Genomic DNA, 13590 nt, shown 5'->3' on the forward strand with positions numbered 1-13590 from the left:
TGTGATTATATGATAGATGATATTTTTAATCTTATTTTCTACCCATTAAATAAGAAAATAGCGTGCATGTGTCACTAGGTTGGTAATAAATTCTTCATACAATGTTTAACTCTTCGTTTTTCTACCCATTAAATAAAGTTACTTCTTTGTTTTATTTTATTTTATTTAATCTTAAAAGCTTCTCTAAATATAAATTGAGTTGAGTATGTGGCTAAACCGCCGTGTTTCAACACAACTCTTTAAATTATAAAACAACAACATTTTGAGATCATGTATAATCAAATCGATCATCAATAATAATAATAATAACTAATAAATTATAACACTATTTTGTAATTTGACATAATGAATATTTTTTTAAGATTGGAAATGCATAATTGAACCATGAAACAAATCAAATGGGTATGGAAGAATATGCAAGAGATTAGGTGATATCTAATGGTTTGGAAGAATATGCAAGAGAGGGTTATATTGACTCCAAGAGTAAGTGCTCAACACTTACTCCAAATTATAACCATTGATTATCATTAATCCAACAGTTTTAATTAAAGTTTTATATAAAAAATATTTCCAAAAATAATTAGATTAAATGATCAATTAAAACCGTTAGATTAATGAAAATCAATGGTTATGATTTAATATTATAAAGTTAAAGTATATTTCTTTATTCCTAAACTCCACATACAAATACAGAAACAAAAAGCTAATAATTTCAAACAAAAAATAAACCACATTGTGCGACATGCGAACGTGTGAAATATAAATTATTTAATTATCTAGGTTTTATAGTCTTTTTAACAATTGAAATAAATGTGTGAGATATTGATTAAATATTATTATTGGTTTCTTTTATATGCTTTTTTTATTATGAAATTATTTGCTCGTGAGTTTTATATATGATTGTGAGAATAAAATGAATTTTTTTTCAAGTTCATTTAAACCATTGAGATTTTTTAATCCATATATCAAATTTCTATACTCTTGTTGTTATTATATCTAAAAAAATCAGGAGAATGAAACTTCATTCCAATATTTGTATTCTAAAATTTACATTCGAAGATTTGATGTGTTTTTTAATCCATATATTCAAAGTTTTGATTTTTTCAAAGGTTTATTTTAATTTATTTATAATTAAAAATCAAAATTTAATTAACAAATAACTTTATAAAATAAAATACAAGAATAATAAATCATTAAGGAATATTTAAAAAACATAAGAAATTAATTTATTCAGTAATGTAATATTTGAAAATTTTTATAATGAATTTTTTATATATTAATTATAATTAAAGATATTATTAAAGTATAATAAAGAATATTAAAAATTTCAATTATAAAAAATTGTTAGTAATTTTTTATGATAAAATGTTAACATTTATACTAAAGAAATTGCTACTAATATTACTTTTTTTATAAAAAAAACATGATAAAATTATGATTGATAAATACATAATTTTTTTATGAAAAACATACATTTTCGACGGGCCGAAACTTCTCATAAAATTAAATTTAACATGAGACAATTATGATTGATGAATACATAATTTCTTATATTTATTTATTATTTATAACATTGTGCTATCCGTGCGAACGCACGAGCAGATGACTAATCATGATAGATTTATAACGATATTCTATGATGCATGCGAACACACGGATAAATGACTACTTAATTATTATTTATTTTTTACTAAAGTATATAACTCTAAGTAGATTAAATTAATATTTATATGACAATTATAATTTCAAATATTTTTTCATTTTAATTTGCGTATCTTTTACATATATTTATTAACAATTGTAATATATTTATTTATTATTTATATCGACTTTGTATGACCCGTGCGAACGCACGGGTCCTTTACTAGTTAAAATGAAAGTGAAAATATTAAAAAGAGAGAGAAATGCAAAAGTAAAACATCTGAAGTGAAGAGAGACAAAGAAAAATTCAATGATCAATACACGTGGCGGTTGGACATTTGTTTGAAAAGTTGGAATATTAGATTGATTATAAAATGACAAAGCAACCCTTTTGGTTTTGTAAATTTTGAATGAGTGAAGGATATTTTGGGTAGAATGATGACATCTTTCATTATTAGTTAGATAGTAGACTAGACTATTAAATTTTTTATACTTTTTTCTACAATCGAAAATTGGAGGATAACACCTTAAATTGAACAATTTGGATCCTCAGCAGCCAAAAGTGGCAGCCATTTGTGCAGCACATTATTGGCCATTAGATTATTCCAATAAATATTCTAATTGTTTCAATAATTGATAAAAATATTAATGAAAAAAATAATTAATCATCATAAAATCAAATATTCTATGTCTCATTAATTAATTTATTAAAGATTGATAATTTAATTTTATATTTTTGTTTAAATATATTTTTTATTGTTTTAAATACACCAACTTTTATTTTTAATTCATATATAATATCAATCCATTTTTAATTTAAGATAACTTAATTATTTAATTTATATTAATTTATTTGAAGTTTTAAAATGAATATTAAATTTATGATTTAAATATTCAATATTTAAATTAAAAACCACATAACTAAATTAACAATTAACAATTGATAAAATCAACGAATTTAGATTATTTGCTGAATTTTTTTTTAATATTTTAGATTATTCACAACCAAAATTTTCATTTCTAATAAAATCAATCAATTTATATTATTCACAATCAAAAAATTTATTTTTAATAATTAATTCTTAGTATTGTCTATTTATTTATGTTCTCTCAACATATAAATTAGTTGTGTGACTCAAATAAAATTCAAGTGTTATCTTCTCAATTTTTTTCGGTTAGTTTATTTTTCTTAATTTTGAGGTATGTGTTTATTTCTTTAATATTATGTTCTATATTTTTTATACTATTGTTTTGTTTGTAAATATTGTGTTCTTTATTTTATTATTTATTTTGTTTTTATTCCTAGTTTTTTATTTCTGTTTGATTTATTAGTTTATTTTTCTCAATTTTAAGGTTTGCTCTTACTCCTTTAATCAATTAGTTTTAATCTTCTATTCTATATTTTTTTTACATATTTTAATAATATTGTATTGTTCTTAAATAATTTTTTTATTATTTTATTTTTAAATTATTATTCATTTATCTTTGTATTGCTCTTTAATATTTTGATCTATATTTTTAAATTTTTTAATTTAATAAGAAATTTATTTTAAATTTAAATTCATAAATTTTTTACTAGTAAAGTGAAATATCAATTTATTTTAATTTAAATATTTAATATTCAAATCATCAATTTAATATTCATTTTAAAACTTCAAAAAAACTAATATAAATTAGTATTGAAAAATTTATATGAACTAAATTTTATAATTATTTTTTAAATGAGTTAAAAACAAAAATTATATAAACGGCCAGTTATGTTAAATTAAAAATTGATTGATATTATCTATGAATTAAAAATAAAAGTTGATGTATTTAAAAGAATAAAAAATATATTTAAACAAAAATATAAAATTGAATTATCAATTTTTAGTAAATTAATGAGACATAGAATATTTGATTTCATGATAATTAATTACCTTTTTCATTAATATTTTTATCAATTATTGAAATAATTAAAATAATTAGAATATTTATTGGAATGCCAATAATGTGCTGCACAAATGGCTGCCACTTTTTTTTTGGCTGTTGAGGATCCAAATTGTAAATTGAAGGATATTTTATACTCTTTCTATATATAGACCACTATCGAAAGCATTCGAAACACACAAGTTGCATAATTTTGGAAGTCATGGACAGTGGTGAGTACTCTCCTTTATTTGAAACAAAAAAGGGAAGAGGAAGAGTTATCTATAGGCTCTTTTCAATCTCATTATTTGTAGCCATATGCTTCATCTGGCTCTACAGATTCACTCACATCATAACCCAACAAGAAGATGATGGAGGAAAATGGGCTTGGATTGGTTTGCTTGCTTCTGAACTATGGTTTGGTTTTTATTGGATTCTCACTCAAGCTCTCAGATGGAACCTTGTCTTCAGACATCCTTTCAAGGATAGGCTCTCCCAACGGTACCTTTTATTTTCATATATCCAATCTTATCATTATCTCTGAAAAAAAAAAAAATGTGTCTGTGTCCTAAATCGAAGCTGATACTAATATTTATGGTTACGTTTAATTTATGTTTATATACTTCTTTTTCTATCCTCTATTTTTGAACAGATATGAAGATATGTTACCAGAAGTAGACGTATTTGTGTGTACGGCAGATCCAGAGATAGAGCCACCAATAATGGTGATAAACACGGTGTTATCTGTGATGGCTTATGATTATCCAACAGAGAAGCTTAGTGTGTATCTTTCAGATGATGGTGGATCAGATGTTACATTCTATGCTATGTTAGAGGCTTCTGAGTTTGCGAAACATTGGTTACCATTTTGCAAGAAATTCAAAGTTGAACCTAGGTCACCTGCTGCATATTTCAATACAATTATTGACTCATCCTCACATTTTCAAAGTGACACTGATTTTGATAATGACTTGGTGGCTATCAAGGTATGTGTAACTAATCCATTATTATCTTAATCTATGATTTATTTGTTAGAGTATCAATTTGAATTATTATGGCGATGAAAAAATCTTAGAATATACTAAACGACAAGGGATATATATATTATTTTATATATTTATGTGGTTTCTTAAATTTGATTCTTTTGGACAAACAAGGTTCCCTAAGTGACATAATTATTATTACAATATAATATTTTCCTATAATTTGACATTAATTTAGTAATTATTATATTTTAAAATTTTCATATTTTTGTAAGTAAATAATGTCACTTTTATATTAAAAAAATGATAATAACTGAATAATAATATTATAATCTTCATTTTTATAATTGATCGACTCTATAATAATAATAATAATAATAAAAATAAATAAAATAAATATTTGGTTTCAGTATCCGGCATATCTAAAACGATCATCCGAGTTTAATCAAAACAATCCTATACAACTCAAATTTAGTAATTAGATCAACCGATCATCCGACCACCATTTGCACAAAAAAGACAATAGATCGATTGATTTCAATCGAATTGTTAAAATTTGTTCGAATTTCTTCGTCACAATGTTTCAATAAGAAATCGTATTGTTGTCACTGTCAAGAGACATGGATTAAGCATATGAGAGTGAGAACCAACTGATATAAGCTTAACCTGCACTCATTTGAACTATGTCATGTTAAAATATTATTCATCGGATGTGGAGTGAGTTGGACAAATTAATTACAATTGAAATTGAATTAATAATATATTGATTTATATTTAGATAAATTTATATAAAATTAACTTAAATTAAATTATTAAATCAGTTTTATAAAAAAACTTAATATTTTTAATTTTAATAGAATTAATTTTTAAAATAAAATCAATTTTATATTCTCTTTTTTCTTCTGTATTGTAGAAATTGTACACCGAAATGAAAAATCGAATTGAGGATGCAACAAAGTTGAAAAGGGTACCCAAAGAAGTACGTTTAAATCATATAGGATTTTCTCAATGGGATTCATATTCATCTCGACGTGACCATGACACCATTCTTCAAGTAAATTGCTTATAGTTCAATTTACTCCATTAGCCTTTTCATTATTTTTGTGACTTATGATTGTTTATACAATATTTTTCTTTTATTTACTAGATACTACTTCATAACAAGGATCCTAATAACTCAAAAGATGTAGATGGTTTCATTTTACCAACTTTGGTGTATTTAGCTCGTGAGAAGAGGCCTCAATATCACCACAACTTCAAAGCTGGAGCTATGAATTCTTTGGTATATATACAAAATAATGCATTATTTATTTATTTTTTGGGATATATATTATGTTTATTTGATTATATATATGTATGTTATGAAAAATAGATAAGGGTGTCTTCAATTATCAGCAATGGAAGAGTGATTCTAAATGTAGATTGTGACATGTACTCAAACAATTCAGAATCTATAAGAGATGCTCTTTGTTTTTTCATGGATGAAAAGAAAGGTCATGAAATTGCTTATGTACAATTTCCACAGACCTTTGAGAATGTCACAAAGAATGATTTATATGCAAGTGCTCTTCTAGCATGGAGCAATGTGAGTTATTTCTTGTATCAAAAGTTGCATAAGTTAGAGACTTAACTACAAGTATATTAGATGATTTATACTTGTAATTTTGTATATGTGTGAAGGTGGAGTACCGTGGTGCAGATGGTTGTGGTGGTCCTATGTACATAGGAACTGGATGCTTTCACATGAGAGAGACTCTTTGTGGAATGAAATTTTATGATGAATATAGGCATAATTGGAAGAGTGAAGATGACTTATTCAAAGAAACAAATTTGCAAGAAATAGAAGAAAAATCAAAGGCTCTTGCAAGTTGCTCATATGAGGAAAATACACAATGGGGAAAAGAGGTCATTTATACATACTCTCTCTTTTACACATATATATTATATGGTTATGGTGATTAGGGATCTTAGAAAAAAGCACAATTGTGACTAACCGTTCATGAATTATTAACATGCTAATCAAAACTGGACTGGATTGGCCATTTTAATTGATTGGATTGGGAATCGAAATTCTAACCGATTTGTTTGGACTTAAAAATTGACATGCAGAAGAACTTGGATTTAAACTGGAAAACTGATTAAAAACCAAAAAACAGGCGATTTAGGCAATTTTAAGGGTTGAACCAGATTTTTCTTTTGATTTATAAAAATATGATAAAAAAAGTTATTTTTAATCAAAATAATGTATTATTTAATTTTCTTTTTCCTTCTTCAATCACTCTATAGTATACATTATCGTAGAAAAATCAAAGTAAAAAACATTTTAAATTCTTTTGTTATTCTCTATTCATTTGAAGAATTGAAGTGAATTTAATATAATAATATATAATACATAGATACGATAAAATACAGTTCAACACATAAAAAATGACCCGACAATAACGTGAACAAAGAATTGATAAAGTGATTATTCATATTATTAATTATTATTATTATTATTATTATTTTCATCATCATCTAACCTATTAAAAATAAAAAGGCTATAAAAAATTAAACAAAAACTATTAAGTATCAATTATTAAAATATTATCAATAACTTTTTGGCATATTTAGTCCTCAAGTCCCTTAACTTAATTTAATGTTCTGCTTCGGTCCTTTAATTAAAAAATGCTATAAATTAGTCCCTTAACTTTACTTTTGTTATCCTATTTAATCCCTTTCGTCAATTTATGACAAAGAAAACGTTAAGTTATGATGTCGTGGATGTACATTAAGGTTCAAGGGCAAAATGTGACTCAACATTTATACTGTAAAGTAGGGTTTCCACTTAAGTTGTTGCATGAAGATGGAAACACTACTTTATAGTACAAATGTTAAGTCATATTTGGACCTTAAGCCTTTGTATACATATACAAGGCACCAACATTTAACATATTTTTTTGCTAAAAATTGACAGAAAAGACCAAATAGGATAACAGAAGTAAAGTTAAGGGACTAACTTGTAGTATTTTTTACTTAAGGGATTAAAGCAGAACATTAAATTAAGTTAAGGGACTAAAATATATTAAGCTTATTTTTTTACTATTTAAAAATATAATTATTTTTATGTGTTATTATATATAATAAAAAATATTTATTAATATATAACCGGTTCAACCCCAGTTAAATCTTAAAGGCCGGTTTGGTGCACAGGATAAAAGACATGATAGGATATCTGTATCATATCCTCTCTTAATCCAGTGTTTGCGGATACAACATGATAAGATAAATTAATCCTGAAACTTATCCTATCCTACCTCCGTAGTTCAAATTGTTATCCTGAATATGAGTTAGGTTAGAATCCGACAAGATAAGATAAGAAAATGATTTACTATTTTATCTCTATAAAATGTAATTTAAAATAAAAAATTAAATATAAAAAATATAAATAAAAAATAATATGATATTAAATTAAAAATATTAATAATTAATTTAATAAAATAAAAAAAATAAAATATTTAAAAATAAAATAATTATTAGAATTTTAAAAATATAAATAGTAATTTTATTTTTTAACAAATTAAATATATGTTCTTGCAAGGGTAATTTTACCATTTACACACACACACACACACACACACATATATATATATATATATATATATATATATATATATATATATATATATATATATATATATATGAAATTGGGTTTAATCTCATTTCTTGAACTTGTCCCCTTGCTCTTGGATTAGGGGCAGGGCCCTATTAGGTGCTTATGTGTAATAGGGTTTCGCAAAGTGGCCAACTGATCTCTTTGGGGTCTTTGAATGTTTTCATTATCTTTTCCTCAATTTGATGTTTCTGATCTAATTTATTTCTCTTACATTAGTTAGTGGGTTGCTCCGGGGTCATGGGTTTTACTTGATGCAGACTTGTGATGGTCGTTGAGGTTGCGTCCTTTGAGGTGTAGTTGCCGTTTATATTCGGCTGGCTGTGTACTGTTTGTTTTGTTCTCTTTTTTGTTCTTTCTCACTGTTTGTCTTTGTGTTTCTTCTCTTTGGGAAGGTGTTTGTTATTTGGATGTACTACTACTACTTCTGTTAGTTATATATTTTCTATTAGACAAATTAATAGGTAGAACCATTCTTAACCTTGATATTGTAGCAAAATATAACATGTGCAACCGATGTAGGTAATTACAATTGAACATAGAGTTTAGAACTATGATGTTGTAATTAAATTTAATTGGTAATAATTATTTCGAATTGCAGATGGGTTTAAAATACGGGTCTCTAGTGGAGGATGTGACAACAGGCTTGTCCATTCAAATCAACGGATGGAAATCAGTATATTATATTCCAGCTAGAAAGGCTTTTTTGGGTCTAGCTCCAACTTCTTTACTTCAAGTCCTTATTCAACATAAGAGATGGTCTGAGGGGGACTTACAAATTTTACTTTCTAAGTATAGTCCTGTGTGGTATGCTTTTGGGAAGATTAGTTTTAGCCTTCAAATGGGATATTGTGTTTATTGCTTATGGGCACCGAACTGCTTAGCTATTTTATATTACTCTATCATTCCTTCACTATATCTGCTTAAAGGAATCCCCTTGTTTCCAGAGGTAACAAAACAATTCATTTTCTAAACTATTTACTTTTTAGGTGTTTAATATGCCATTGGTTGAATTTTCAGGTGTCAAGTTTGTGGTTCATACCCTTTGCTTATGTTATAACTGGAGAAACTACTTATAGTTTATTCGAGTTTCTTTTGTGTGGAGGAACATTTAAAGGATGGTGGAATGATCTAAGGATATGGTTGTACAAGAGAACAACCTCTTATCTTTATGCATTTAGTGACACTATCTTGAAGCTTTTTGGTTTTTCAAATTCAGTCTTTATAATTACAAGTAAGGTTTCAGAAGAAGAAGTTGCCAAGCGGCATGATAATGAAATTATGGAGTTTGGAACATCTTCACCAATGTTTACTATATTAGCAACACTAGCATTGTTCAATTTATTTTGTTTTCTTAATGTTTTGAAGAATGCAGTCCTAAGGGGAGGTGGCTTTGAAGCACACAAGAAAATTGGATTGCAAGTTATTTTGTGTGGCTTTTTGGTTCTTATTAATGTGCCTTTATACCAAGGCATTTTCTTAAGGAAAGATAGTGGCAAATTGCCAAATTCTCTTGGCATGAAATCAACAATGTTGGCTCTAGCTTTAGCTCTCTCCTTCAGCTATGCATGACAAAAATAAAAACTTGTACTTTATGTGTTTTCAATTAAAAGCTTATTATTAATATTGGATATGCCATTTTGCTATTTTGTTTTATCTTCTGTTAATTTAAGATTTATGTGTTTTTATTTTATATAAACAAATTCAAAAAGTTGAATCAGTATATAAAAGTTAATTGTTTGTTTTCTCTTAGTAAACACAATTATACAAGAAATTGGAGATTGGAGTAGTCATTCGGAGCAGGATCGGACTAAGAGGAAGGCCAATAAAACTATTGTTTTGGACTTCAAAAAAATTTCTAGTTAGTACTCATATACTATTTAGTATTTTTTTAGTTAATACTCTTTCTGAAATAATAATTGCTTCTTTTTTGGTAATAGAAATAGTAATTGCTTTAATAGAAATGAGTTTGTTCTTAAACAAGTGCAATTGATTCTAATTTTACCCTAAAATTAATTATATGTACATAATTTTCAAGTTATTATCTCTAGGAAATGAGGGTATGTTGAAAGTATATTTTAGAAAGAAAAAAAGGTTTGAAATAACACTGAAAAATATTCATAGGTTAAAGATGATCAAATCTTTTTAATCTATTATTTCTCTAATTGTGTCTAATTGCTACAATTGTTCTCTAATATCAAAATGAATTAATAAATTAATTAAGACCGATGTCTTGACTTGTAATCTTCTCCTTTGATCACAATACCCTTATATCTTAGGTGAATTTGTGATTAAAAGAGATTTTACATAATATAATTCATAATATAATAAATAGATAAAAACAATATCTCTAAAATTATGATTTATTGAAAAATTAAATTATATTGAATTTTAACAATTATGGTTAGTAATTAATTGACACTTCGAACCATTTCATACATTCTCAATAAAAAAAAATTAAGAACAAATCTATAAAATAAGAAAATAAATGTGTCTGATTAAGCTATATTGCCCTTTGCTTAAAAAATAACACCTTATTGTTTTAGGGTTAATTTGTGTCTAAAAATTGCTTTTTGTGACTAAATTAAGATTTGGCTCTATTGAAACTAATGTTTTGATCATGTTTGTCTTACCCAATGCCTACTTACGTTGCATTATGTTGGTAACAAATTAAAATGTAACCAAAGTTTAACTTTATCATCACTCCCAGTGCTGCAAACTGAACCACCCTCTGTCCCAACACTCTTTATTTTTCTCATTTCACTTCTCACTTTTTGCCCCAACGCAAACTGAACCATTCTTTTTCTCCTATCACTTCTCACTTACCTTCTCCCTCCAAACCCATATTTCATTTCACAAAGAACCTTCGTTTCCTTCATTTGCTCCGTTTTCCTCGTGTAATCATCTGCAGATTTTTCAAACACCATGGCAAGATCTCTGGAGAGAGTTACTGACATAAACGATGAAAAGGAACATTGGAAAGTTGTCGTTAAAATCCATCACTAATGGAGTGTGCTATATGTTATAACCCAATTTTGACCACCGAGATCCCACCATATTTTAAATATTAGGATCGCCATTATCATCATAATCATCATGCATTTATCATTTGCTAACAAAAATACAAAAAAATTATTGTTTGTTGCTTGTGCCCCAAGACATGAGACTGATTAGGAAGAGGCTAGGCAAACTAGGGTTTTGAGGCCCACGAGGGAATTCAACATTTTTCTATGATTAAAAGGATTCTCTAATCAATACCAAGATCCAAGGATGGTCAATACAAGATCAATCAACTCCAAGTTCACCAGAGGCTCTAATTAGGGTTTTTGACCTTATTCCACTAGAGGGTTGACTTTTAATCAGGTCATAGTTCCAAGACTCAAACTATGATTCAAAGGCAACCAAATCAACATTATAGTCCATTCATATCATTCATTTGAAGAGGAGACATTGATTCATTTGGAAATCACAAAACTGCAATTCATCTGGAAAAAGTCAACTGTGCAAGTCAACCTTTGACTTTTGAGAAAAATGGTCAACTATGGAATTTTAAAGATCCAAATAATCATCATATGGATAATGAAGACATTTGATCAAAGAAAATTCAAAGAATCCACCAAGAATAAAAAAGTCAAAATTAGGGTTTTAAGTGAATTTTGACCTAATTTTGAGAACTCCAAATTTTGCCTACAAACTCAAAAATCTCCAAACATGAAAGTTGTAGATCTTGACAAAACAAACAACTTATCACAATGCAAGTTTTGGCTAAAAGTGATTATTTTGAGAGATTTTGGATTAAGATGGTTTATGTCTAAAAAACATAGAAAAATTCTAAGTGCTTTCACCTAGTTTTTTCTTAACTTTATGGCCTTTTTTCTCCATGATCCAAAAAGAGTTTGAGGAAACTTTCAACAAGTGAATTGAAGTATGTAACAAGGAATTTCCAAACAGACCACTAGCATGAAAATCCATGGCTTGATCAATGCGATTGGATTTTGTGAAGAAGGCACCATGAACACTTGAATTCAAGAATGAAGAGATGAAGAAGTTATGAACCTGTTTACGATGATTTCCGGTAAACAACCGCTAGTCCTCCAAACTATAAAATATACTTTGGTTACTCGCAGGATCGACTAGATTGATCCTAGGACATAGTCAAACAATTGTCTTTCGATATGATTTGGTTCATATTTGTTTGTTTTGACTTCGAGAAAACTTATTTGTGATATGATCGTATGACTATTCACTCGAAACAACACTTGTTACACATGTTAATATGACTTTCGACAAAGAAAACATAAATAAAGCGTGTTAATTGCAGAAATGTAAAGTTACTTCGAAATGAAAAGAAGTTATGAACCTGTTTACGGTGATTTCCGGTAAACAAGCGCTAGTCCTCCAAACTATAAAATATACTTTGGTTACTCGCAGGATTGACTAGATTGATCCTAGGACATAGGAAAACAATTGTCTTTCGATATGATTTGGTTCATATTTGTTTGTTCTGACTTCGAGAAAACTTGTTTGTGATATGATCGTATGACTATTCACTCGAAACAACACTTGTTACACATGTTAATATGACTTTCGACAAAGAAAACATAAATAAAGCGTGTAGATTGCAAAAATGTAAAGTTACTTCGAAATGAAAGTTTAAACGAAGAAAAATAAAGGAATTGAAATGATACTTGAATAAAGAAAGATACAAATGTATTTAAAATAATGTTGGTGTCATACGTACATTTCTCAGCGAACTCGTTCTCTAAACACTTGATACTTGAGTGATTTGTGAGTGATTTGTACAAAATGAACACAAGGAATCCTAACATTAAGACCCTTATTTATACTAATTTCGACCCTAACGGTCCTACACTAATCTGATGCCACGTTGCCCACAAGAATTCCTGGGATGCCATCTGTCTTTGTTCGGTTACACAGACTACTTCGAAATTCAAATCCTCCCGCCTGAATCCTCTTTCGACGCGTGGCAACGTGATCAGAACCGAGAATGTCACGAAAACACGTTAAGCTTCAGTACCCTTCGTATTTCGCAAAATGTTTAAGTCTTTAAAGATAATTCTCTTCGAATTAGATCCGATTCTAACCATCTTTGCTCCAACTCAAACAACATCCTCGAAACATGGCCATTAGTAGCCATTTTTAATCTAAAAAATGATCATCAGTAACCATCTTTCTTCGAACTCTAATCCTTCAAAGAATATTTCTTCTAAACGAAATCTCCAACTAACAGAACCAAAACCATTTCAAATGCAAAGGTTCCTTTCTTGCAGCCCATATAACCTGTTCAAAGCACCATAATCAGAAGACTACACTTGCTTTTGAGCTATAATCCAAGTGATTAAGACATTATCCAAGTGATCATTCCATTAATGGCATAAAGATCAC

General features: G+C 27.4%; 1 protein-coding gene across 1 annotated transcript; it reads left to right on the forward strand.

The window, feature by feature from the left end:
• Positions 1-3656: 3656 nt before the first annotated feature.
• LOC131662258 (cellulose synthase-like protein E1) lies at positions 3657-9815 on the forward strand. Its single transcript, XM_058931991.1, has 8 exons — positions 3657-4050; positions 4202-4535; positions 5446-5586; positions 5680-5814; positions 5905-6117; positions 6213-6437; positions 8786-9133; positions 9205-9815. The coding sequence occupies exons 1-8, from the start codon at positions 3773-3775 to the stop codon at positions 9754-9756; spliced, it is 2226 nt and encodes a 741-aa protein (XP_058787974.1). The 5' UTR covers positions 3657-3772; the 3' UTR covers positions 9757-9815.
• The last annotated feature ends 3775 nt before the right edge of the window (positions 9816-13590 follow it).

The sequence above is a fragment of the Vicia villosa genome, linkage group LG3 (assembly GCF_029867415.1).
Source record: "Vicia villosa cultivar HV-30 ecotype Madison, WI linkage group LG3, Vvil1.0, whole genome shotgun sequence".
Classification (NCBI taxonomy): domain Eukaryota; kingdom Viridiplantae; phylum Streptophyta; class Magnoliopsida; order Fabales; family Fabaceae; genus Vicia; species Vicia villosa.